The 25,726-nt window shown below is 42.7% G+C and overlaps 4 protein-coding genes across 7 annotated transcripts; 2 read left to right on the forward strand and 2 right to left on the reverse strand.

Moving 5' to 3' along the window:
- Position 1: 1 nt before the first annotated feature.
- tbc1d20 (TBC1 domain family, member 20) lies at positions 2–8,008 on the reverse strand. Of its 3 annotated transcripts, none has more exons than XM_031567434.2 (9): positions 7,895–8,008; positions 7,565–7,717; positions 6,356–6,541; positions 5,990–6,070; positions 5,275–5,461; positions 4,450–4,551; positions 3,671–3,812; positions 2,737–2,921; positions 2–2,324 (listed from the first exon to the last, which is right to left on the reverse strand). In XM_031567434.2, the coding sequence occupies exons 2-9, from the start codon at positions 7,626–7,628 to the stop codon at positions 2,057–2,059; spliced, it is 1,215 nt and encodes a 404-aa protein (XP_031423294.1). In that variant the 5' UTR covers positions 7,629–7,717; positions 7,895–8,008; the 3' UTR covers positions 2–2,056. The 3 variants fall into 3 exon arrangements, with proteins under 3 accessions (XP_031423294.1, XP_012696575.1, XP_031423292.1); XM_012841121.3 differs by having other exon boundaries at positions 7,899–8,007; XM_031567432.2 differs by lacking the exon at positions 7,895–8,008 and having other exon boundaries at positions 7,565–7,888.
- A 56-nt stretch (positions 8,009–8,064) lies between these two features.
- On the forward strand, positions 8,065–17,790 carry dnajc14 (DnaJ (Hsp40) homolog, subfamily C, member 14). 2 transcript variants are annotated; one of them, XM_031567428.2, is made up of 7 exons: positions 8,065–8,115; positions 9,457–11,055; positions 11,407–11,513; positions 12,174–12,293; positions 13,243–13,403; positions 14,378–14,480; positions 14,689–17,790. In XM_031567428.2, the coding sequence occupies exons 2-7, from the start codon at positions 9,724–9,726 to the stop codon at positions 14,990–14,992; spliced, it is 2,127 nt and encodes a 708-aa protein (XP_031423288.1). In that variant the 5' UTR covers positions 8,065–8,115; positions 9,457–9,723; the 3' UTR covers positions 14,993–17,790. The 2 variants fall into 2 exon arrangements, with proteins under 2 accessions (XP_031423288.1, XP_012696576.2); XM_012841122.3 differs by lacking the exon at positions 8,065–8,115 and adding an exon at positions 8,213–8,619.
- Positions 17,791–18,405: 615 nt separating this feature from the next.
- On the reverse strand, positions 18,406–23,601 carry inpp1 (inositol polyphosphate-1-phosphatase). Its single transcript, XM_012841119.3, has 6 exons — positions 23,383–23,601; positions 21,514–21,726; positions 21,355–21,415; positions 21,014–21,217; positions 20,349–20,523; positions 18,406–20,014 (listed from the first exon to the last, which is right to left on the reverse strand). Exons 2-6 carry the CDS (start codon positions 21,715–21,717, stop codon positions 19,498–19,500), a joined length of 1,161 nt encoding a protein of 386 aa, XP_012696573.1. The 5' UTR covers positions 21,718–21,726; positions 23,383–23,601; the 3' UTR covers positions 18,406–19,497.
- Positions 23,602–23,628: 27 nt separating this feature from the next.
- LOC116220494 (protein S100-B-like) lies at positions 23,629–25,223 on the forward strand. The gene is made up of 2 exons (XM_031567435.2): positions 23,629–24,829; positions 25,057–25,223. Exons 1-2 carry the CDS (start codon positions 24,674–24,676, stop codon positions 25,198–25,200), a joined length of 300 nt encoding a protein of 99 aa, XP_031423295.1. The 5' UTR covers positions 23,629–24,673; the 3' UTR covers positions 25,201–25,223.
- The last annotated feature ends 503 nt before the right edge of the window (positions 25,224–25,726 follow it).

Genomic DNA, 25,726 nt, shown 5'->3' on the forward strand with positions numbered 1-25,726 from the left:
ATTGCTTTATCACTTTAATCCTAGCAGTGTAAAATGAGATCAACTCCTATGTCCTAAGGTTCCTTTTTAAAATGTCTCAAGTAAACCAGCAGGCTCTCAAGCAGTGAACCTGGATATGAAACTGAAATGGAAAAAAATAACTGTGCATAGAGACAATAGAAGATGCTTCCAAGTGTACCCCAATACAGTGATGGAAATCACCTCCAAATTGTACAAGTATTGTTTAATGTTTCAGTGTGCGGCAATTACATATCACAAACATCCAGACCCAATCAAGTTGCATGAAATGTCTGTTTAAGGTACTGCATCTTAGATAAATGAATTCCAAGTATATTGGTAAGAACAAAGTATATTCAAAGGCAAGAAAACAGTCCCTGATCATGTAAGGTTTTCTAGGTATTTATTTCCATACCATGGGCCACAGACCTCAAAATGGCAGTAAAATTAGGATTTTGTTTGGCCTCTTATAATCATTCTATTACCTTGTTTGTTTAAGTGAATACAGCATTTATTTCATGCAACAACAAAAAACATACAGCCAAATACTAAAGATGACCTAATATATGCTGTTTGTCCATTGTATGATTTCATCTCATACAATATTTTTTGGGAAAATTGTTTACACATTAAAGAGCAAATATATATATATATTCTGATGTCCTGTCAATATTGGTTTAAAATACTGAAATGGTTATGGATTACTGAGGGATCACTATATCGAGAAACTTAACTGATCAAAGCTATAAACTCTTTATCTTCCATTTCAGCCCTTTGTGTAATATATTATGAGATTTCAGACATTATAAACAGCGCAGCATCAGAAAAGTTACTACCTACAATAAACCCAACACACATTTACAGAAATAACATTATAGACATCCAAATATATATACCTTTCTTATTTTCTTTTTGTATCAACTTTATTGTCCATATATTAAGGATTAAACTATGACAGTGGTTAATATGAGAGGCATCACTCCTCTACAAGCCACATAGTGCAATGAGCAAAGCATGAGGCGTGTTTTAGTGCAAATAAACCAACAAAAGAGTCAAAAAGTCTAAGATTCTAGTAACTAAGTTGTTTGAAGACCTATTCCAAGTCACTTTTGTGAGTGTATTTATGAAACATAGGACCTGAAAGTGTTAAACTGTGTTCTAGCAGGACCTTTATTTTTGTGCAACACAGGCCCATGGTTTGTTACCGATGTCTGAGACAGAAAATGTTGCACCAAAAAAAGCATTTAGTCAAACTCTACCCTGTATTTGACCTCAAACTGTTCTAAACTTGACTCATCCTATGGTACTAAATGTTTTTTTTTCTCTAATAGAACAAAAACAAGGCTAAATCAGCATTAACCTTCATTCCTACACACATCTATTTATCAATTACAGGGGTTCGCCTGTACAATTATGAATCTGAATTATTTCTTACAAAAAATATATAAAAGTAAGAGTTACATAAAAAGGATGGCATTTAAACAAAAAAAAGGTTTTGGTCTCAGTATGGTGTTAGTTATAAGATGAAATGGGGATAGTGAACATATTTTTGATGATGTGGGCTTATCTGAATAAAGAACTGGTGAGAGTTAATAGAACAGGAGTAGTCCCAATCATTTAACTATATGGCAGACATTTTCTGACCCTTTCCGCTGCACAAGACCCTAACACTCAAATTACAACTTTTTTGATTAAAGTCTGAGCTGTAGAAATTACCAAGGTTTGAAATGACTTCATAAGTGATAGCAAAACAAAACAAAAAAAACACACTTATTTAATCTCTGTAAGCATGATATTAATCATTGCTTTAGTTGCAGACTGTATATATTTACAAATATAAATAAAGACGAAATTTGGTGAATGTTTTGTCCTCCATATTCTTCAGCTGAATCCATTATGGTCTTTTATAACATGAGGGCAGGCAAAGATGGTGCTGTGGAACTTCTATGAACTGCTCCCTCCTTTCATTCCTTCTTCTTCCAATCATCCACCCACCCATCCTTCAAACAATCACTCCATCCACTCATCGTTTCTCTTCTGTCAGTTCTTTTTGCCTTCTTCAGGGAAAGAAGTGCAAGTCTAGCTTGGGGGCCCACTCCAAAGCAGAGTTCACCACAGCCAAGGCGGCAGCTCCAAGCGCCACAGTGAGGCCCATGACCGCGAGCCGGACGAAGCGCCTGGCTGAGGACGGCACGGCCACCAGCGTGCCCTTCTTGGCCTCCGCGGCGGGGGGACTCTGCTGCTCCCGTCGCCTACGTCTCAGCACGGAGTCTGGGCGCTGCTGAGTGGACGCCAGCTCAAAGTCCTTAAAGGTGGAGGACGCGGTCCTGATGAGACGGAAACAGAACACAGCCGAACATTTAGATGAAGAGAGGTAGAAGCAAAAACGGGCAGTTTCAGTCAACAGTAAACAAAAGTGACACCAGCCAATGGAGTAAAGACAAGATATTTTAGGAAAGTCCAGAACTTTTGCATTTTTCACCACAGGAACTTCCTTGTACTACCTTTTCCAAGGAACCGCTTTAGTAAATCTTTCTAGGAATGCTAGGGTTACACCCCCCCCACCATGTTTACAATCCAGGCAGAAATCAGAAGGGCTAGAATGACAGACAAGACATCCAGATCCTAAAACGACCTAATTAGGACTGTGAGCGTGCGTCTTGATTTGGGGGTGTTTGCTAAGCCACTTAGCCTCTTAATAGGGTGCTCTGTGTGTCTATGGTGAGGTGGGGAGCTCACTCTTGGCTGCGTTGCTGAATGGCCTCGCGGGCGAGCTCGGACGGTGGGAACTGGACGAAGAGGTCTCCGGCGCGGCTGATGAGGGTCTCATAGGGCAGGTCCTGAGGGATCTGGGACAGCAGGTGGTGCACGGAGGCCATGTCGCACTCACAGTCCAGAACCTCCTCTTCACGATACAGCACAATCTATGGTACACACAAGGAGAGGTGGAACAGGTTTAATCAACACAACCTGAAATGTTAATAAGTGAGAACTCTCAACATGGATAGACATCATCGGGGGGATTTATCGGTGTTGCATCTTGCTTTTCAAGAAGGCTATACATGTTAATTAATGCTATTAATGCGTATGTATCTTGAAAACAAAATTGGCGATGGTCTAGACTTTCATCATCAGTAATGCAAAGAGCACTAACTGACAAAATTACTTGCACATCTTGCAGTCACTGTCCACGTGTACTCATTGTCAAAGTAGTATCAACAGGTCTACTCAGGGCTGTGTTGTTGTTGGGCGACTGGACAGGTTGCAGGGGTCAGGGGTCAGGCCCCTTGATTGACAGATGGTCACAGGTTGCCACTGTCCTGATTCTTGTCAAGTAAATCCCACCGGACCTTATCCTCGTTAAGACATGAGTCAGCTGACTGCTGTGTCATAATCTGCCCATGTTATACTCCCACCCGTATGACTGAGCAAAGGTCCTCTTTGAGGCCGCTGCAGTGCCTCCAGCTATCAGTGACACAGTCGTTGCGTGACTTGTGCAATACATCTTAAGGTAATACTAATGTGGCCTCTTCCGCAGGATGAGTTTAAGGCAACAGTGAAGGGGATGAAAAATGTCTGAAAATAGCAAGTGGGTCTGAACTATTTTAGATCAAAACATGCAAGGGGATTTAGCAGGGCTTCTACATGAAATTTCAGCAAACAGTGCACTTACCACAGCAGCAAAATATATTGGCATTAAAGGATGGCAGGCCAAGAAGAAGTCGTACAACCGCACAACATGGCGGAAGTCAGACAAGACGTGACCAAACCAAGTGATGAGCCAGCTCAGGGCAAATATGGTGCCCACCTCCGCCCTAGAGAAACACGGGGAGACAGAAACACACACACAGACACAGACACAGACACACAGACACAGACACAGACACAGACACACACACAGACACACAGACACACACAAGACACCAAAGTGAGAACCCAGCAGTGCTCAGGCAGAACACATCCTCCATTAAACATGTTCAGGGGAAAATGTGATTAGACAATAACAAACCACCAGATTATTGCATAAGGACGGCTAACCATCGTGACCATCATGTGGCACAAAATTGGTAAAATGCAGTCTGCTGGCAATGATGCCAACCCCTCATGGTGTCAGTTGGCCGTATATCTGGCAATGTCATGCTGTGAAAGCTTTTCTTCCATTTTTGCAGGGTATTCCAGCTCGGTATACAGAACTACATAGGGCATATCCTGGATGGCTAGTGGGAAAGACACAGGTGTTTATCTGTCCTTCACATGACCATTTGCTATCAAAATTAATTTGAGGATGGTACCAAAACTAGTTGCTTATAAAACCATACCTCAAAAAGGTGTCAAATTGTTGCATAGTGTTACTTTAAATCCAAGGGCCTTTTTCCACTCCTCACATCATGTTTCACCTATGAGGCAGATTTAGCATCATTCAGATCAATAAACTGGATTAAATGCACTCACTGTTCCATGAAGTCATGCACCTCAGGATTGACTCTGTCTATTATTGGCATCAAGTAGTTCAGTATGTGTTTAGTGTTGTCCATAGTGGGGTCCATAAAATCCCTGTTTGAGGGAACAAGAAGGATTGATTAATCACATTCGGTTATGCAGTTTTCATGTGGTACTGGATAGGTCAATTGGCTAACCACAGAGCTCCTTAACTACCTACGACGAGACAAAAATAAGAAAACACTAAATTAATGGGTAGGTCTGTTTCATACCACTAACTTATGAAATAAGTGAATGTATTTATTTACCGCAGTGTCGAGACAAAATTCTGAGATACCACCATCAACAACGTGTAAGGTCACCAAACTCATAATTAGCTAAACTGCCTGGGCACCAACAAGCGCAATGTATGGTAATCTGCCTCTTACGGAAGAGGTGACTGGGAAACTTTTTTTAGCACTTATGAGCAACCACAAGCTCTCAGTGGAAAAACACTATTCACTGCTCATGAACAGAAGCAGTGTGCCATTTTTATATACCTTGTGTATTATTTTAGTCTTTACCCACCTAGATTCACCCAAAGGTTGCACGTTGCAAACTTATCCTGTGATGGGGTTACTTAAATTATATACCACCAGTGAAATAAGAAAGAAATGTAGAAAGGAAAGTACGAGGTAATTTGACTTTGTAAGGTCCAGTTTCCTAAAAGCTCTGGGGTAAACATATTATTCTTTTCTGTTTACCAGTGAGCAAATTTAACTCCACCTGACTCCTAACTCCTTAGTCCTGACTCCTGTTGGAAATCCCCCTTCACTATACTACGGCCTGCGGGTCTACCTGAGATGGTGTGTGGAGAGTTTCTCCACCAGGGCAGTGGCCAGCCGCTCTCCCAGGACCAACAGGAAGGTGACGACAATGTCATGGTAACCTTGGTAGTAGTGCAGCTGGGGGTTCTTCAGCAGCACGCGCAGGATGATGTCAGTCAATTCCTCCTGAAGCCCCTCCCTCTGCTCATCAGGCATACCTGTTGAGGAGAACAGGGGTCATGTTAGAACTCTGACCACAGTTTAATGGCCACAAATACATAACAAATCACACACACACACACACACACACACACACATAGCTGCAAACCCCACACAATCACAAACAATGCAACACAACAATATCTACACTTTAGACGTAATTTTTTGAAAAGTCACTAAAGCAACTAGAGTCCAGTTTTCTCAAAAGAAAACGGTAGAAGCTGGAATGTGTTTGTTGGTATAATGAGCTAAAGTAAGCTTCGCTATAATGGCTGCAATAATGACTGCAATAAATTATGGTACAAACAACAGCATTAAGAACACAAAATGACTTTGTAATCAAGAATTGGAGACCAAGTTAAACACTTTTAGATTAATTAGAGATTCAGTAGAAAAAAAACCTCAAAGGAATTCTTGGCATACCAAGGCATCTATAACGCCCACTCTAACACCCTGCTTACAGACTCCACAGACAGTCTCTTAGATGGTGGCACTGAGAGTTCTGTGCCCACACAACATTCACTGACCAGGGGGAAATCTGCGAAGGGATCGCTGGACATCCAGCAGCACCTGGTTGTAGTCCTTGTTATTCTCTCTGTCCACTTCCCCTGTAGACAGAGAAAATTCCATGAGAAAACTCAAGCTCAAATGAGGGAAAGCTTCTGAGCTGAATTACGTTCTTTCATTTATTTTACAATACAGGACAAACTATAGACAACTACAGCAGTAAATAAAGATAACTATGAACAAATGCTTACACCCATCCCAATTCAAAACAACATTTTAGAAGTTTTACACAGAGCCATTGGAATTCTATGGTAACAGTTTGTCTTATGATCTGATGCCAATATCTCGGCACTGCCAACTGATGCAACAGGAAGTGCCTGACTCACCGAGTTGCTCTGGCATGTTATCCAGATGCACGTTGAGGAGCCAGGGCCACACTTTGCAGCGGATCTCGTCCGTGAGCAGCCCCCCCTCACTAATGGCCATCCGCCGGAGTGCCGCCACGTCCACCGGCGTCACGCTCAGCGCCTGTGTGATCTCTGCCACCTTCTTCTTCCTCTTCGACTCTGCATCTGTCCAGATAATCACCATTGTCACGCTCACAGTACTATGGACATTATCAGCTTTGCCAAACAACAACAATGCGGTGCTGGCTTGTCAGTCATTCGCCAATGGTGCTGAATAAGTAACATCGCTTTTCTGCTATTAGTGACTCACGATTGCTAAAGAAAAGTTACAACATCCTTTCAGAGCTGTGGATAATCCTTAACCTTTATCCCTTGATTGTTGGAGCAATTTCTTCACACTATGTTTGCAATAGCCTTGCCAACTGGTGAAATGAGAGAAAAGTTCAAGTACAGCTATTTTTCCTTCTATTCACCCAACATGTTCTACACTGCTCTACTTGTATTGCATATGAATGCCATACAACATTGTAACAAAGCATTCTGCTCCACCATGAATCCAATATTGACTGTGATTCCAATATTGTAAAATGCAAGAATAAAAGAACACTGCTTTTTTCTGGCCATCTGCAGTAACCATTGCCACCCCCACACCCATCCTCACATACACCTACACAACAGGCAACTTGCAAGATTACAAGATTTGCAATGAAGCCCTACAATAAGAGGAAGACGCACTAGAATCTCACCTGATTCAGTTATGGACACCTGATGTAATGTCACATGCCATACCCGACTGTAGTCAATATCTTTTACATTGTTCTATTTGTTAGCTTTACGTTTTCTCACCTGCTCAGTTCCCAAACAAATCATTATCTAAGGCAATAGCCCATTATGTTAGTAAATAACGGTTAGTTATCAAATCAGTCTAGCAAAATACTAAGACAGCAAATAACCACTGGCAACAGCAGTTGCTTCGTTAAATCATAGTTAGCTGTAGCTCGCGTAGCTTACATGAGAGGGCTAGGCAGACAGCTCAGTAAGATCCTAGTAGTTTTGTTTAGCTTCTCGTGAATTTACGTTCCAAAATAACTGTACATATAGGACTGGGGGAACCTAATTATCACAACTATTAGCAATCCACAATCACTAACCTTACCGTTATGAGGGCAAGCAGTAAAATATCCCCACCTTGTTTATCTATTCCATTCAAAGAGGAGGACGCGCCGACATTTCTGGATTTTTTCAAGTTCATATTGTCGTCATTGCAGCTGGCCTGACATATTTAGTTCACTTCCTCCAGAATCGAGTGACATTAGAAACAGACCATCTCGAACCAGCAACCTTGATAAGAAGACACAACGTGTTAGCATCATCGTCTGTCTATCGGATGATCATAGGCCATATCGGAGGTTCCTTCATGAGCTAATGTTAGCTAGGTGGCGAGCTACGTCACTGAAACATAGCTATTCTTCGTGCAGAATGAATAAAATAATGTTGGTTGGAGGCTTGAAATGATACCTACAAAATCCCGGTGTTACAAAATTATAACTGCATTCAAAATGTCCACATATGTCCTACATGGTGCATGTAATAGTGTTTGGTTGTAATTATGTTGGGTTGCCCTGTGATGATGCAGAAGTGAAAACATTGCATTCTGGGACTTTGAGTTTTATCAAATATTGTGTGACTGAGCATTTAGGTCGAATCTCAGCCGTGTAAGGTCGAAGCAAAATAACCAGGTAGCCTGTTTTTTTATGCCAAAAGATTCACACTACTACAGTATGAGTTGTCCAAACAACAATTTTTATTGCTGAGAAAGGTCCACTCAGTGACACCTCGTGGAGTTTTGCTGTGTAATTTGTACAATGAGGGCTGTGACAAATATAGTAATAGGACCTTTAAGACAATCTCAAGACTTTTAAGGTGACAGTTTTGCCATTTTTTATTACCCGGAAGTAGATTGGACAAACGCTAGTTGCTTACTTGACGTTGGTGACAAAAAACAAGGGCAGGCGCGATAGCCTAGAATAAGATACGATTTTGAAGAAATAGTTTATTTAAGAACGGCATTGCATGTATTAAACGTTTGGCACCGTTCATCCTTTGTTTACATTGTATTGTTATGTGAACTCGCTGAAATGGCTACATTTTATGTCATCTGTTGAGGTGGATATCTGGACCTCCAGTAGAAGCGGAAGGGAAAGATACATTGTATAATTTCTCATCTCCACATAAGGAAAAAAGTGAGTTGCCTGAGGTTGGGTGCACTTTAACACGCCTCGCTGTTTCTGTTATGCAAAATTGAATGCTGTCCAAGACGCATTTGGCGTTTCTTTGGAAAGAGGAGTCTTTGCTCATCCGTTTCATATCGTGTTGGCAAGTCCGTAAAGCTAAGTTCATGGTGCGAGTTTGTCGTGCTGATTGTATCGAAAGATTGCTTGGTTGTTTGTCTTTGCGTTCATGCAATGTTATGCTGCTCTAAAATGTTCAAAAGCAGACATCATAGTCGTGTGCATTTTCATTTAAAACTTACGATTTCAAAGTGAGCTGTTCTCCTCTGTTATGATAGCTAGCTATAGGTTACAGAACATTCCTCAAGATGTCGGAGTAAATCAAGGGCCCATTCAATTAAACTGACATATCGTATATTAAAATGGAGCAATCTCCACTGCGTGTACTCTGTATCAATGTTGTATGTTGCTGTTGCCTTGGCAGCTGAACAATTAGTCGTCTGTATAGTGAGACCAGAGTTATATATTGCACTTTTCCTAAAGAAAGTGTCTTAGTGGTTTTTTTCTGCTGGTCATGATATCAGCTGTTGTTATGATTTTAACTTTCTGCTGTACATAATCTCTTTCGTAAGAGTGTTTTACGTGTAAAACACCACGTGATCACTCTCCCACCCATAGATCAGTGTGGAAGCATGTGTCGTGGACACAGTGTGTACAGTACAGCAAGTTATTAGTGCTACTAAACCACACTACTCAGCCTTGCATGATAGACGTTTGACTTATTAAAATGTATTGTTTAAATGTGACCTCACATCTGAGATGTAATCTCTATTTTTTTCTTCATGGCAGGTAAAGCATCAGATGATGCCAGAAGAATACTCGTCTTGTAGGTGACCATTTGCAATGTTAAAAACAGTGACAAGCATTAAAAAGACGAGCTCTACACTTTTCAGCGCAGACAGAGAACACAGGTTTAAGGCCAATGCCATGGACCTGAACCGAGAAGTCTGCTTGACCTGATCGTCTGCTATAGATGAAGGGAAACTGGTGATAATGATGGATCCCTGAAGTTTTTAAGAATAAAAAAATATAAGTCCTGTTGGAAGACCTTTGACCATGATGGATGACAACACAGGTGAACCTAAAAAGACATTACAACCTATGTCTGAGTTCACTGCAGGAGAGTCAGGGGACCCAAGGTTGAGAAATGATTTGGCATCCAAGGAGGCACTCTCTAGCTCCGTCTGGTCCGTGTCTTTGCCCAGTGAGGAAATGGGATCAGGAGAGGAGGAGGAGGGGGAAGAGGAGGAGGAGATGGTGGTGGTAGAGAGGCCAGAGAGACCAGAGGCCGAGTCATTGGACAGTTCATGCACTGAGTCTCCTCAGGTGCAGGTCCATCCAAATGATGCTAATGACATCGAGGAGAACAGTGAGGCAAGAGAAGGAGGAGAGTACCCGCAAGAAGATGGAGAAGGGGACGAGGACTCTGAAAAAGATGAGACCGGTGAAATGGAAGGGGATATTGACGATGAGCATCAAAGAAAAGAGGCAGGGAAGGAGCCTAGGATGAACGGAGAGTCAGGCTCCCGGAATTCAGGGTCTGGGAAGAGATGGCGATCCAGGAACAGCGGATCTGCTTCCACGGGAGGTGACCAACCCTACACAACACCTTCCTCTTCCTTATATAAGCCATCCCTTTCCTCCTCTGGGGGTGGGAGGCACAAGCAGGCCAGGCGGAGGAACCACCACCACCACCAGGGTCGGGCTCGGAGGCAGACCGGCTCCCAGCTCATCATGGCTGTCAAGGAGATCCTGTCAGAGTCCATCAGCCCCTGGTGTATGTCCTGCATCCACATGGTGGTGGAGCTTATCGTGTCTGTTGCCCATCACTGTGGAGTGGCTGTGGAATCTGGGAGCCTTGCCCTTTATGACCTCAGCTCCCGTTTCCTTTTCCGGGTCACGGACCTCCCGGGGTTGAAGCAGGATGCCCGCCGGGCCTTCGTCTGGACCCGCTGCACTGGCGCTGCCCTGGTGGCGTGGACTAGCAGGCTGACCAGTCGGGTGTGGCAGGCTTCCACTTCCTGTTTCAGCCTCTTCTGTGCCATTGTGATGCTCGCCACCAGATGGGCCAAGTGCAGTCTGGGAAGGCTCAGCGGGGGTCGGGCCCAACAGTGGTGGGAAACCTTGCAGAACTCATGGGTGTGGAAGAAAGCTGCAGCCCTGTTCGAGAGGTGTAGGGGATTGTTCCGGAGAACAGGGTCTCAAGGGGCTGGGTACTCCCCGGAGTCGCCCAGTGGGGGGAGAGGCCAGCCAGGGCAGGAGCTGGAGAGGCTGCTGTCTCTGGCACAGGTCCCTGAGGAGGAGCTTGACCCCTTCACTGTGCTGGGAGTGGAGCCTAACGCCACAGAGAATGAACTCAAGAGGGCCTATAGACAGCTGGCTGTACAGGTGAGCTGAACTATATCAAATTTAATGTAGCTCTAGTTCTTTACTCGCCGTGCATATGTGTGGACATTTTCATCATAATTAATATACAACTTGAAATGAATAAATATTAAGATGCTGCAAACAGTGTTTTAATGACCCAGCTGAGATGCAGAAAGCCGCTCTCAAGACTTTCCCTTTAGGCTGCAATCTAAGAACTGTTGGCGCATTGCATAATTTAGTGTATACGGTCACTCATTTCACATGCAGTATTTTAAGCTGTATTTGTCTATCATATTTCATCTGATCAGCAGAGTAGGTAAGCTGGGCAGTGTATAGCAAAAACATGCTGTTAACAAATTCCTCCTGGCTCAGGTCCATCCTGACAAGAACAAGCACCCGCGGGCAGGAGAGGCCTTCAAAGTGCTCAGGGCAGCGTGGGACATCGTCAGCAACCCAGAGACGAGGCGGGAGTATGAGCTGTGAGTGCTCCCTCTCAGTTTGTCATTTCTGTTTTGCCTCCCAAAGAGGTTTTGCAATTGTGCATACAGAGCCTCCTAAAATGCCACAGAGGGAAATTCTTTCTTGTTCCCTCACAATGTGTTTTCATTTGCACACAATACTTTTTCATTTCCACACAATACTTTTTGTGTTTCTTGGGAATGTGAGGAACACGCAAATCTATCACAGGAAAGTATCAGCAGGAGTATTCTAAATGCCTCCAATGATGAAATGCAAGCATGTTTTTTTTGTGGTCTGTAGGAATTTGATTAATTAACTTACAATGAATAGTAGATAAACACATCAAACACATGTTTGTGACAAGTTCAAATTCAACCATTGAAGATATTTCAGCCCAGGAACCTGATCAGTGAAAATGGTGACAAAATCTGGTGTTCTCAGACATGGAAACCCATCAGTAATAACACAAAATAGAATATATGTTAATCTTCAAAAAGTAAAATCTCAATGGAAAGCTGTACCCTTTATCCTCAAAAAGGGAGGGGTTTTCAGTCAAGTCATTCATTTTATTCAGTCATTTTAGGCGAGTTGGATTGATAGACTGATTCCCAAGTCGAACCACATAACTTAATGTTATTTCACCACCTTTTGTCTTTTTGTGGTGCTTTCTCATGTCGTAGGAAGCGAATGGCTGCCACTGAGCTCTCCAAGTCCATGAACGAGTTCCTGACCAAGCTGCAGGATGACCTGAAGGAGGCCATGAACACCATGATGTGCACCAAGTGTGAAGGCAAACACAAGTGCGTCCACAAAGCCCTGAGCCACGCAGAGCCCTTATTCACACAAGCCCACTGTCTGACATTTCACATTTCTGTCCAGTGTTTTAGGAGGGTAATGGTACAGCACAGTGTTTTACAGTGAGAGCATTTGCTTTCATAAGAACGCTTAGCTGCAGTTCAAGAACAGCCCGTACTTGAGTCACAGTATGAAGTGTTAACAGAAATCTTGAAATGTCAGCACAAGTTAGTAAGAAAAGGAAAAAAGTAAGTGTATTGAAACAATAGATTGGCTCTGTCATGAAACACAGCCATTCCATCTGCTGAGTGAGCACCAAACCCATCACTTTGGTGTTGCTAAGGCAATCTAGCAGTAGAACTCTGGAGCCACACTACAGAGCTTACCTTGTGGGGACCAGCAGAGTTTAATATTGGCCACAAATGGCCCAAGGCATCCAGAGATCAGTTATTGAGAACAGTTACTGTGAAAAGTAGCTCAGGTATGCAAAACACTTGTCAGGTGAAATGTTCCTCATGTGCTGTTTTGTCAATTGTACTTTTTTGTGATGCTCATCCCCTGTATGTCTTATGTTGTAAAATCTGGGTATTTGCACACCCTGCTAAGAAGCCTTTTGAATAAGGGTGGTTATCTTGATCTTTGTATTGGCCTTCCCTCCGCTGAAATGAATGAAAGGCTTTTAGCTTTTAGTCATGTTTGCTCGTGGCAAAGTTAGGAGTGCACAGGTCAGATGTAGACCTTCCTGTTATCTCTCTTAGACGGCAGAAGGGTATGTTTTTTTAAACAGTGACCATATGTACCATGTCTGCTCCTCTGGTTCACTGTGATGGGAATAGCCCTGTTCACTTGGTCTCTGTCGTCTCCATCTATCATCATTCATCACTCTCCCTACAAACTATACTCTGGCTGCCCACGACTGTGTCATCTTAAGTCTGTCTGTCTTTTTCTCTGTAGGCGCTTTGAGATGGACCGGGAGCCCGGTGAGGCCCGCTTCTGTGCTGAATGTAACCGCCGCCATGGTGCTGAGGAGGGAGACCTGTGGGCGGAGTCCAGCATGCTGGGCCTGCGCATCACCTACTTTGCCTACATGGATGGAAAGGTCTATGACATCACTGGTAAGTCATGTTGAGAAACGAGAGTCACAGTGAACAGTCAGATGCCACTCTCAAATAGGAATACAGAGTTGCATTGAAATCAAGTGCAAGTTTACAGAAAATGTGACCGAACATTTACATTTTAGATTTAGTCATTTAGCAGACGCTTTTGTCCAAAGCGACGTACAAGGGAGAGTCAAGCTATGAGCAATAGAACCTGGTGTAACAATAAATACTACTTTACATAAGAAATATAACAAAATGAAATAAAAAAGAAAAAGAAGTGCAGAAATGTAACTGCTGTAATTGCAAGTTACGCACTAGTCGAAGTGCCGGTTAGGACGGGAAGTGCTCTCTGACACAAAGATTATATTGGAATAATGGAATGGAAAGCCTGTAATTTCGGTAAGGGTCATGTTTATAGGGTGGGAGTGCTGCATGAACATGCTTATCTTGCCTCTGGTTAGCATGCTAGAACACTGGTTAGCATGCTAGAACACTTCCGCTCTCCCGCATGTGCCTTCTATCAGGAATGCACTGTAGCTTGGGGTGTCCTTTAGATTCAGTATTATTTGATATACATGGTAAGTATCTTGATGATAAGATGCCAGGACTTGTTTTTCCAGAAGAACAAACTCCATTAAATAAGATGTGTGTGTGTGTGAGTGTGTGATTTTTTTAATTTTGCATGGCTAGTCAATATTCATAGAGCCAGCCATACTATGCATTTGGACCAAGAGGTCTTAGAACAAAACACATGTTTTTTGGTCTACACAAACTGACAAAATAACTATAATCACTGTGTCTATTTTTCTGCCTCCCTTCCCACGTTTTTTTTTATCTTCTCCATCTTCTCCAGCAGAGTTGAAACTGAGTTCACCTCTCAGATTCTGTTTCCGTGACACCCTGCAGATTATTAGATGTCTTAGGCAGCCCAAAGCAGTAGTTTTTGTCTTGTATGTTCTCTGACTAATGACCTTCTGCTCCCCATCCAGAGTGGGCAGGCTGTCAGCGGATAGGGATCTCCCCTGACACACACAGAGTGCCCTACCACATCTCCTTCGGCGCCAAGACCAACAGCAACCCCAACCGTCACAGGTAGCAATGCCCATCACACACACACACACACACACACACACACACACACACACACACACAGACATTGAGTAAAGAGTGCTGTGACTTTGAAACCATGAACAAGATGTTGTCTGTGCCCACTCTGTGCTTATTACAGTACCATTTTGTGTGGGTCCTGTAAAGCAAAAAAAACATACCAATGTCCTGATTGGTCCATTGTCTCTCACAGAACCCCAGAGCCTCCTCCCGGCCCCAGCTCACCCGCAGACCTGCAGGACCTCTTCAATCGCATCTTCCAGGGAGGGGGACCACCCACTGACATGGCAGCCAACGGAGGGTTCTTCCCCTCTGGATCGCCACCCCCCCAACCTCCTGGGCCGGGCACGGGGGCTAGCGGACCATTTACGGGGCCCTCTCCCCAGACCGGCTTCTTCCCCCACGGGCCACATCGAGCAGAGCCCAGCGAAAACTGGACTGAGGGGGGCAAACACCCCCGACGCAGGAAGAAAGTCCGCAAGCCCTTCCAGCGCTGAGCGATCCAGACTCGCGATCCACCTGGACAACGTTATGATAAATGGCCATGTTGTTTGTGTCTGGGGGTGGGATTGTGTTTCTGGCAACCCCACCAACCCCCCAAACACACACACACGCACACACACACACACACACACACACACACACTCACAAACCAACCCACTTCCCCACTGTTCGGAGTCAAGGATGAGCTCTGCAAATCATGTGTGGATCTTTGGGGTTGTGGACGTTTCGTGGTGAAATGGATCAAAAGCCAGATGAAAAGAGAGAGAGGCTGACGTGGGAATGAAGATGATGATGATTCTCAAGTGTAATTTTATTTAAAAATCAGAAGTGGTGTGCTTTGTTTTGGGGGGGTTTTCTCAGTCGCAAACCATATATCACTAATGTGAGATTCTTTTGTTCTGCTGCAAAGATAAAGATCGATTTTGACGATGCCATTTGGTTTTGCTCAGATGTAGTTTGCTATTTCACAGTTCATAATGAAGCTGGTTTTGTAATGTTTTTGGTTTCTTTTACATTTTTAGAGTAGTAAGAACGTTAGCTGCTGAAGCCTCAGGGATGGGTGGGTCTGGATCCAGATCATGATTGTTTGGGTGGGGTGACAGGAAGAGAAAGAGGAGGAGGAGCTGGGGATTCTTAGAATTCCAGGATTGGAAATGTTTGGAATTCTTAAGAGAATAGAACTTCCCAGAGGATGGTTTGCTTCTTTCATAGCCCTGTACACACAGCCCTGCTCTCTCTCATACAGCCACACATGACTCTGTGTCTGCTTCTCATGGACAAAAAGAAGTTTATGTAATAGAAACTTGCATTGATGGTTCCATATTTTTTTTAAATAATCTATCATCCCTGTTGGAAGAAAGCCTCATATCTCCAGAAGAACAATTCCAGTATTCAGTTGTTTCTTTAAATTTCTAACAGATTATCAGAGTGTAACAAACATTCAGAGTCCTTGCTTTTGGACCGAACATTGAATAGTTTAATTATAACCTTGTATGTCAAGATTATGGTTGCTCTCATTTGTTTTTGCACTACTTCTGTCACTTTCTTGGAGTGTTGCTGAAACCAGAAAAATATGTATAATTTAAAAAATAGATTTTACAGTACAATGGCTTTGTTGATTGTGTGCAGATTTTTTCCTATTTACAAACACAGTTCCACATTTATAGTCCATAGCTATGGATTTTTTTTATGCTTTGGCAGAAGCTCAGCTCTGATAAGAAATGCTTTTAACTGGTAAACAGTAGAACCACCACTGAAGAAGCATGGCACTTGATGAGTAAGCAAGGTAGACGAGCCAGAGATCCTGATATGTCGTCAAACAACAAAGATATGTTGGTTGTAAAATGTGTCTTTTAGTTGCAGGGGGAAAAGATTTAAAGGGCTGGCGAAATGGCCTCAAAAGCACTAGATTAGATCTCTGCCCTGGTACAGCACTAGGGACTGCCAGAAAAGAGCCAATACATTTTAGACTTCTGTTCACCACAGTGATCTACAGAATAACAGAAAAAAAAAGATTCATTAAACCACTGATGTAAAAATGGAGATATGACGTTTTCACCCAACAGTGATGGTAACACTAATAACAGTACAATAAGAGGTATGTTTAGGGCGATGAGACGCTTTGATGGGGTTTAGGTTGTCGTGTACTGATGAGCATTAGTGATTGGGTTGTCGTGTACTGATGAGCATTAGTGGTTGGGTTGTCGTGTACTGATGAGCATTAGTGATTGTGATGGGAGAGTCAAGTGGCTTCTTGTTGTTTGGAGCTTGGTTTGAGTTCTGGCTTGACACGCAAGATTTACGGCCTCAGACTTCATCTCCATAATCATAGTAGTTCTGCTCTAGCATATTCCGGCATTCTAGTTTTCTCAGTTTTAAGAGTGGGTAGCTGGTAGTTGAAGGAATGACTACAGTACATGCTGACCGTTTCGGTAGTAACTTCATAACACAAAACTCTTGCCGGGGACACATCAGTGCTCCATGATTGTTAAGGCGGACAGGTATGATAAATGGGACATTCTTCCAGAAAACATTCTTGTCATTCAGTGGTCTTTCCCAGCCAAGCTACACTGTATCACTGCCTTCTTCTCTTCCTTTGTCACCAAGTGTCACAGGGTCATGTCACACACAGCCCACAGAGGGCAAGATCCTCTGCGCCTGTTTGCATTGTCTGAACTGGTCTTACTGAATATCAAAGCCTCAGTATTAAGCAATGGTTAATCCTCGAATCTTGAACAGATATCTTTTGATCGAGCTTCACTTCACGAGATTTTTTTTTTTTGTTTAACTCATGTTGATTGGTGTTTTTCTGTTGTTAAACAGTTGTGGTTGAGCCTTGTCTGAGAAGGAAGATTATTTGTTTTTGTTGCACATGTGGTTAATTTGCGCTTTGAAGTTAAAGGGTGTTCGCTCACTCATTTTCTTTGAATATGGTTATTAGTGATTTTTTTTCTATTGTAGGAGTTGCAATGCTAAGCTGTTTGGATGCTCAAGTTGACTGAAGAATGTAACTAGTTGTCTGGATGATGAAGTCAATTAGGCTTCTGTAGAAAGAACATCCCAGAAGAACCTGATTTTTGTAGGTATATGCAAAAAAAAAAATACATCACAAAAAAAATCTGTTTTGACAATCATTAGGATTACAATGTGCAGGACACTGGTTCATTTGTCTTTTGTTTGGCATGACATGGGATGAGTTTTAATACAGTTGCTATTGAAAAAAGAATCACAATTTTATTATAATTTCTTTTTTGCCTTTTTTGTTTTCATAGTAAAGTTGATTTCCTACAAATGTGGGTCACGTATTACTTAAAAAAAATAGAAACTGCTAATAGAAACATTCATATACAACGTTAATAGGCTGTCAAACCATGTAGGTCTACTGTTGAACAAGTACCCAGACAAACCTGGGTAGGGTGAGAATGAATCCTGCACCAACTAGTTGCTTTCTCAGGCTGTGCATCTCTGAAGTAGGCAGTGGGAAGTAATGGAACTGTATTGTCTCTCATGATCACAACAAAACCTTGCCGCACTAGGTAGTCTTATTGTTTCCAAATTCACACTACTGAAAAACCAAGGACTTCCCATTATACATTTGAGTACCATCAGTTACACAGCACCATGTGTCTCTGGGTTGGGACGTCATTCAGATTCCTGTTTTAAAAAAGCAATTAATTTGCTCTACGTGACTCTTAGCTCTGAAGATTGAGGGCCAGTGAACTCAGACTTTTGTTTCATTACATCATTCTCTTGCACAAATTTAAATTTACCTCACCTTTAACTATTGGTGTTAGGTTCAGGATAAATATAATCTGAACCTTGTGCAAAAATACACATCACTATCAAAATATACCTGAGCCTATAGTCTATTAGGAGTTCTGTTACAACCACATGAGAATTTAGGTGATATAATCAAAAAAATGTTTAATACATAATCTTTATGAAAATGAAAATCATTAACTTGCAAATACGCAGAGACTCAAAGCCTACATTTTTCATTTAATTAATTTAAAGCAAGCCCTAAAGCAAGATACAAAAGCTGTTTAAATATCTCCACTTTTTTCAATTTTCCGTTCTCTGACCTCAGTGCCACCTCGGGATTCATTTACGTGGAATTGAAGCCTTGTGGTGTTGATCCTCACTCCTCTCTCTACCATAAAAGGTAATTTGCAGGCATCAGACTAATTTTAAGTGGCACGCTTCAATGGAGTGTGTGAAGATGGGGAAGGCACTTGGGAGATTTAGGAACACGTTTTACTTGGTTAAGGGAACTACTCCACTTAAAACAGCTGTTTGCCATTAAAGCTGCATAAAAATGTAGCAAGATAGCAACATGACAATATAGCAGACAGATAGGGTTGCTACTCCCAGAGTAGTAAACCTTTATTATAACATTTAGCTTTGTGTTTTTTAAAATATATTTAATGTTACCAGTACATTTAGAGCTTGAGTTTCCTCTAACCTTACGCACTATGGTTTGTATTGACCTATTGTTACTTGTGTTTAGGTGTTTCCAACACACATCACACGTAATCCATATTGGTTGAGACCAAATCACAAAGGATGCATCCAATACCAGTGATAACCAACAGTGACATACTGCATATAAAACGGCGCTTATTTCATTAGCAATTAAGTCTTAGCTCAATTACACGTTCTTTGTGCATGCAGCACTTATTTGATGCTCTTTGGAATAAACAATATCTCTGCAATGTGAACACTAAACATTTACTTTAAGTGCTGTGGCAAGAGTTGGACATACAAACCAACCAGCAATACCTCACAAATTTCTACATGTTGCATATAAATATAGCAATTTTTTTTTTATAAATGATTATCTTTCAATAACGTAATTAACAAATTGCACTGTGCACTTGAGTGAAAGAACAACACACAAGTCAGTAACTTAGAAAAATAAAACATGCCCTACTGGCATTGAATTAAAACATTGCCCTTAAAGCGGCTCCTCCCTGCTTACAGGATAGATGCATAAAACCCTTCAGATCTTCCCTGTGAGCTCCTCCAACACCCTTGAAAGCACTTTGGGATCTAGATAGGCCACCAGTCCTCCTTGATTGGCCCACCGGTCTGCGCCGCGGGAACCAGCGTTGGGCTTGTGATAGGTCAGTTCGGCACTGCGTTGCACTTCCACCTGGCCTTTGTCCCCGCCAGGAGGACGAGTCCTCAGCTCGACCACCCCGCCTCCGAGCGCTCGGAGCAGGGCATGCGGGGCACAGGAGTCCCATTTGTAAGTGGAGCCCTCTGAGAGAACATACACGTCTGCCAGGCCGAGGATGACACACAAGATCTTGTAGCCGGCCCCAGACGCGTACATCAGGCTCTTCCCGGGACAAAGGGGCGCTAGGGCCTCCTTGACCGCTGGCTTCTCGCTGGAGCTCAGCACGGCTGAAAGGCACGCCCCACCCTCGCTACCCGACGTCTGGCGCTCGGGCCTGGGCACAGAACAGGCGCTGAGGCCTCCGTGGGACACTCCCCAGAAGTGCTGGCCCTTCCAGCTGAAACAACAACGGTGTAATGAGAAGGGTGGGACGAAAACTGAGCTGTAAAAACATTGTAAAAGCTAGGTCACACTGCATAAGATGGGGAATCACAACAATGCTTCACATTACTGTCTAAGGACCGACTTCATCTGAGTACCAAATCCAAAACCTCTAACATTGTTAAGTGTAGGGATTCATATAAACAGTATGTAAAAAATACAAATAAAACTTTACTACAAGCACTACACAAGGCCCACCTTAGACTTGACTCCCTCTCTCTGTACCATAATCTTCACGACTTGAATAAATATTGGTCATCCTAAATATGAATGTACAGTACGTTTCTTACCCGTGCCCGGTCTCATCTCTGTGATGGAAAGGTTGGTTTATGACACCCATCACAGGTTCCCCCGTAGCTCGCAGGTAGACCCCAATCAGAACCAACGCACATGGGAGTCCAGATGAGACGAACCCACCGTCCAGTACCACCTCCTCCTTTCCCTCTATGTACTGACTCGTGCCATCTACAAAAAAAGACATATGCACTACCTTAGAAAAGCTGTGGAGAGAGGAAACAGTAGAACCAGTAGAATCCAACTCAGAATTGTAGCCCAGCCAGATCAAGCAAATAGGAAAACTGAGAATACCGAGAAATGGCTAAGCAGGTTGCGGATAAAAAAGAAAAAGGAAATTTGATTTCTAAAATCAATCAACATCGTGAGCCATGACATTGGCCTACCTTGTGCCTTCATAACGGCGTGACGAGATTATGTACCTGGCAGTAGTGATTTCTATGAAGTCAAATCATTGGATATCTAATAATATGACCAGGTGCTGGATACTACCGTCTAGCTACCGAGTTGATGTAATGTGAGGGGCAGAACTAATGGCTGGATGGATAGATGGACAGACAGACAGAGCCAATCTATGCACGTAGCATATATGATAAATATCTATTCCGACCTAAGCCTATGCAAATGTGCGCCTGAGAAGTTCATGGCCTCCTGAGCTCACCGATGGGATCTATCCAGATGCCCATGTCTGCAGGGCTGAGTGGGATCTGCTGCAGGCCCTCGGCCGCCGCGTCCCTGAGCTGAAGGTCCTGGTGAATGGCTTTGGCCAGGAGCGCCGCAGCGGTCTGGTCCCCGTCCAGCACTGTGGCCAGCAGGGTGGCCGTCTCCTGCTCTCTGGCACACACCGTGACAGTCACGCTCTCTCCTGAGGGAGAGAAGAGCTATCAGCCAGGCAACCATGGCTTGTCTGAAGCCAAGGAGAGCTCAAACTGTCACATAGATTTGGATCACAGTGTCTGAAGTGATGCATTGTGATGTGTGATCAGGTAATGATCCACTCACCGAGCCCATTCTCGAATTTGTTAGATTCCTCCCCTTGAATGAAGTCCATCAGCTCTGGAAACTGGAAGAACACATGACTGCAAAATTAAAACATTGTCCAAAGTCCACTGGTATAGTTATGTACTGGTATAGTTCAATGTGCTGAGAGTTTAGTTTTACCACAACTCCGACATCATGTCTGATCATCTCCTGAATGACCACATCTGCCAAAGTCTTAAAGTCCTGGACGAATTTCTTGTTCTTGTCATCTCCCTTTTTCTCCTGGACCAGCAGCTCAAAGAGAGGGGCCTCCTGTCTGCACACGCGAGCCACATTGGCAGCCTTCTCCGACACGTTCAGGAGAAGGCGCAGTAGCTCCGCCATACCTGAGCCCTGAGGAGGGACACAACCGACCCCGTAATCACATCACATTTCGGCCATTTGTTTTAAATTACGACGCAAGATAAAAATCAGCTTCACAATGTAGCAAGGGTTCCCCTAGAGAACTGAACTGACTTTAAAGTAGGCCACGTTCTTCATAGGAAGGAGGGGGCTGTATCTCAGTGGGACCACTTCCTGTCTCACTGGCATTTTGTATAGTTCTAAAAGTTAGGGTAAAGTGTAACTCACCCCCAGCTCTGAGTCTAACTCATAAATATGCACGAACTGCATCATTTTCAAAATGGCAGGAAGAGGCGGAGAAGGGGATTTTAAGACTCTTAACATCATAGGGGCTGATGAGAGGGTGTTAATAGTCTTTTTTATATAGATTTCATGATGTAGATAAGTCCCAAACGGTTGACTCTATGTCAGCATCGATTCAGGGTGATTTTAAACATTAGATGTCGTGTTGAGCCATTTTCAACCCATTAAATGGTAATTTTGTCAATATTAACACCCACATTGATGTGTTTCATCACCGTTCAGGCATATTTAGTTTACAGCTCAAAAAAACACATTTATGCACTATTTATATACACATTTGTTAATATTGTTTTTCCTCAGTCTCAGTTTAACTCTGCAATTTCCCTTTGGGGATCAACAAAGTAATATATCTATCTATCTAAGCTTAGGGTTTGAGTAGAGCGTAAGCATAGGTTGGATTGTTTGTCCCCCGTTCAGGTTATAGTAATGACATGGGGAAGCAGACCAATACTGTTCGTGCCAAATACAAAAGACATCAACAGCACATCTAGGTCAATGCTCAGAGGGCATCCAAGTATGACAGAAACACTGAGGGAGATTCTGCAATCACCGAGGGAGATTCTGGAAGACTTCAGTACGGGAGTTATTAATAGAAAGTCAGAAACCCCAGAGGCTCTAATTCTGGAATAATTAAACTAGGACATCCTGTGGATGAAAAATAAAGGCAAAAAAATAAAAAAAAATACAGTTCCAGTAATTGTAGCAGCCTAAATGATGACTACCCCATGTGGAATGTAATGTAGACTACACCCCTGACCACCAGCATCATGCTACTCTCTATGAAGTCTGAAAATGCTAACATGCCAATATCTGAAAAGAAATATATATATAGAAAATGTCTCAGGGTCTCAGGAACTAAAGGGCTTATAACACACACCCAAACAATCTTCGAATGTGACGTGTCTAAGTCAATATCTAGGTTCTTGGTCCCTAATATAGGCCTACATAACGCCAACAATCGTGACCTAACTTACCTGAGCGCGTTACAGTTATTGCTGTGGAAAAAAGTTATTTACATAGGTCTACAGATGACTAGCGAGCCAAATATGAAGCACAGTCATTGCAAAGTAAAAGCCCATCTGTGGGTTATTTCCTATTTAAATCAATAAGTAGTCGATATGTTTGCAACAGGATGTAATGAACGTGTTCACAGGCCAAGTTAAAATAAGCATATTTCAGTCAGAAGAGTGCAACGCAATGCGTGACAACGTTGGCTTCACACACACACACACCCATACACACACCGTCACACAGTGTGTCCACATTGTGAAACTCACAAATGGACTTTTCCTCATGCAACTGACAACGCAGAGACTGACTGTTGTACATCGCAGTATGTCTTACCGAGTAAACTGTAGCTGATCTATATTGATCTCCTCTCCAATGGCGCCCTGCGGTACTTCTGTTGAAAAACAATTCCTGAACCAACCACAGCCGAAGAATTTATCGACCTGCCGTGCCAACAGATACTGTCTAAAACGTTACAATGTGTGTTAATTTAACAGAAGACCTATAGACCTTTTGGATTCTTCCTTTGCACCTTTCAAGTCGCCTCGTATCTGACGGGCTACGTCAGTGCAGATGTTTGAAAGAAGAGATTTTCCATTGAAGCTAAAGAGCGACCGCCTCTTGACGTCACGAAATGAGGCGGGGTTACAGTTTTATTTATTGATAGTCTACCTATCTTAACAGGTTGCTGTCATTTCTAGACACGTCTTGGTCAATAATAATCTAATTATATTTCAGATACATCAATTAGGCAAACATGCACTTTAACTGTATTACATCCTGAAATAAGACGTAAAAAACATTTCTGACTAGATTAGATTAGATCTGTAGCTAAGAATATTCACACATAGGGAGAGTAGGCCTATTTACAGAACGGTCAGAATTACACCATTAATAATCAGTGGATTGTTTATAACATGTAAATATATCTTCTTATGTAATGTTACTTTTTTCAGCTGTGGCTTTCATTTGAAACATTTTCAATGTTATTTCACCCAAAGCCTGCACACATGCAGCGACGAGCATTGGTTGACTTGCAAGGCCCATCTTCAATAATGTCCACATAATTGACAGAGCTTCAGGAAATGGTCAGAGATGTGATTTAATTGCCCATGCACTCCAAATGCATCCATTAACACAACCCATGGGAAACTGAGGCATCCAGCTGTGGTTGATAGATGCATCTTAACTTGAGCCACGGCAAGGAGTGGCTCAGAGGCATCCCTTCTTCAGCAGACAGAGTCACAACCTTCTATCCTCTTCTCCTCTACACGGCTCAGAATCATCCCTTCTTCAGCAGACACAGTCACAACCTTCTCTCCTCTTCTCCTCTACACGGCTTCTTTTGCTTCCAACATGCAGGCAAGTGAATTATACCCTTATCAACCTTTGTTTTTCGGAGAGCTTATTTGCTGTGATGAATCAAATGTATTTTAATATTACCTCAATAAACTGATAGTTACTTTAGTTATTTGCCAGCCTAATTAAGTTTCAATTGCACATTTTATGTATTCGAAATCAAATATTGTCAAGTTGTTTTCTCTGGCAATCGAGAAAAAAGGGGGAGGGGTGTCTGGCTTTATCGAATTTGACACTTTGTACTCATGACGAGCAGTTATTTGTGTTGATGACAAACACATTCCCTGTGCAGAACATGTCAAATCTGGAGAAATCCATGGTCTCCATCATTGATGTGTTCCACAAGTACTCAGGGCACAAGTGCCACCTGAAAAAGGCTGATCTCAAGGACCTCATCAACAATGAGATGACTCATTTTATCCTGGTAGGTTGAACTGCATGCATTTTTCATTGCGTATCTTGGTGAATAAGAGAAATTTGTGTCTAATGATGCCTGCAGTTGAAATAGCTCTCAGAGCAAGTCTATTCTTGCTGGGATTATCTGCAATATGACCACAATGTAAATATAATCAATACGGCAAAGCACTGTTTTCATAATAAGCTAGAGTTAACTCATCTGCTTTTGGGCATCACCTCCTGTCTCGACCACAGAAAGTCAAGGACAACGAGACGCTTGACCAGCTTTTTACTGACCTCGACCTGAATGGAGACTTAGAGATCGACTTCCAGGAGTTCATAGCCCTTATCGCCATGGTGACATCAGCATGTCATGACTTATTCCCTGATCATCATTAAGGAGATGCATGTGTATATGTGATTGAGAGGAACGTCAAGAAAAAATACCATGAATGAAAATGATTTTATGCAGATTAACTCTGAAATACATTATTCGTCTAGCTGTGCAAAGTGCTAGCTGTAAACTCGCCATGTGATAATAAACTTGAGTCAGCATGCTTGATGTCTTCACTATTTCAGTTCCAACACACTCTGAAAAAAATTACAATCATACACTAATCAAACCAGAAAAAGTAATTGTCAGGACAAATGTCAAGCTTTATGCTTACACTGGCAGAAACTGATGGGGGAAGTGTGTTGATGGGACACTGAAGAGATGTACCAGTTTGAGTATGCTGATGGGGTTATGTGTGGCAGGTCAAGTTGTCCACGTAGTCGCCTACATTTTGTGGGCTCGGTCAGGTGGCCATCAGAAAGGCAGAAGACACAGGTTAACAGATGGAATTCACCTGTGGCATATAGGCTTAAAACCAGACGTATAGGCCCAATCCCAGTGTGCCCCTCCCTAAAGTCTTAAGCCCTGAAC

This window comes from Clupea harengus, chromosome 5, assembly GCF_900700415.2.
Source record: "Clupea harengus chromosome 5, Ch_v2.0.2, whole genome shotgun sequence".
Lineage (NCBI taxonomy): Eukaryota > Metazoa > Chordata > Actinopteri > Clupeiformes > Clupeidae > Clupea > Clupea harengus.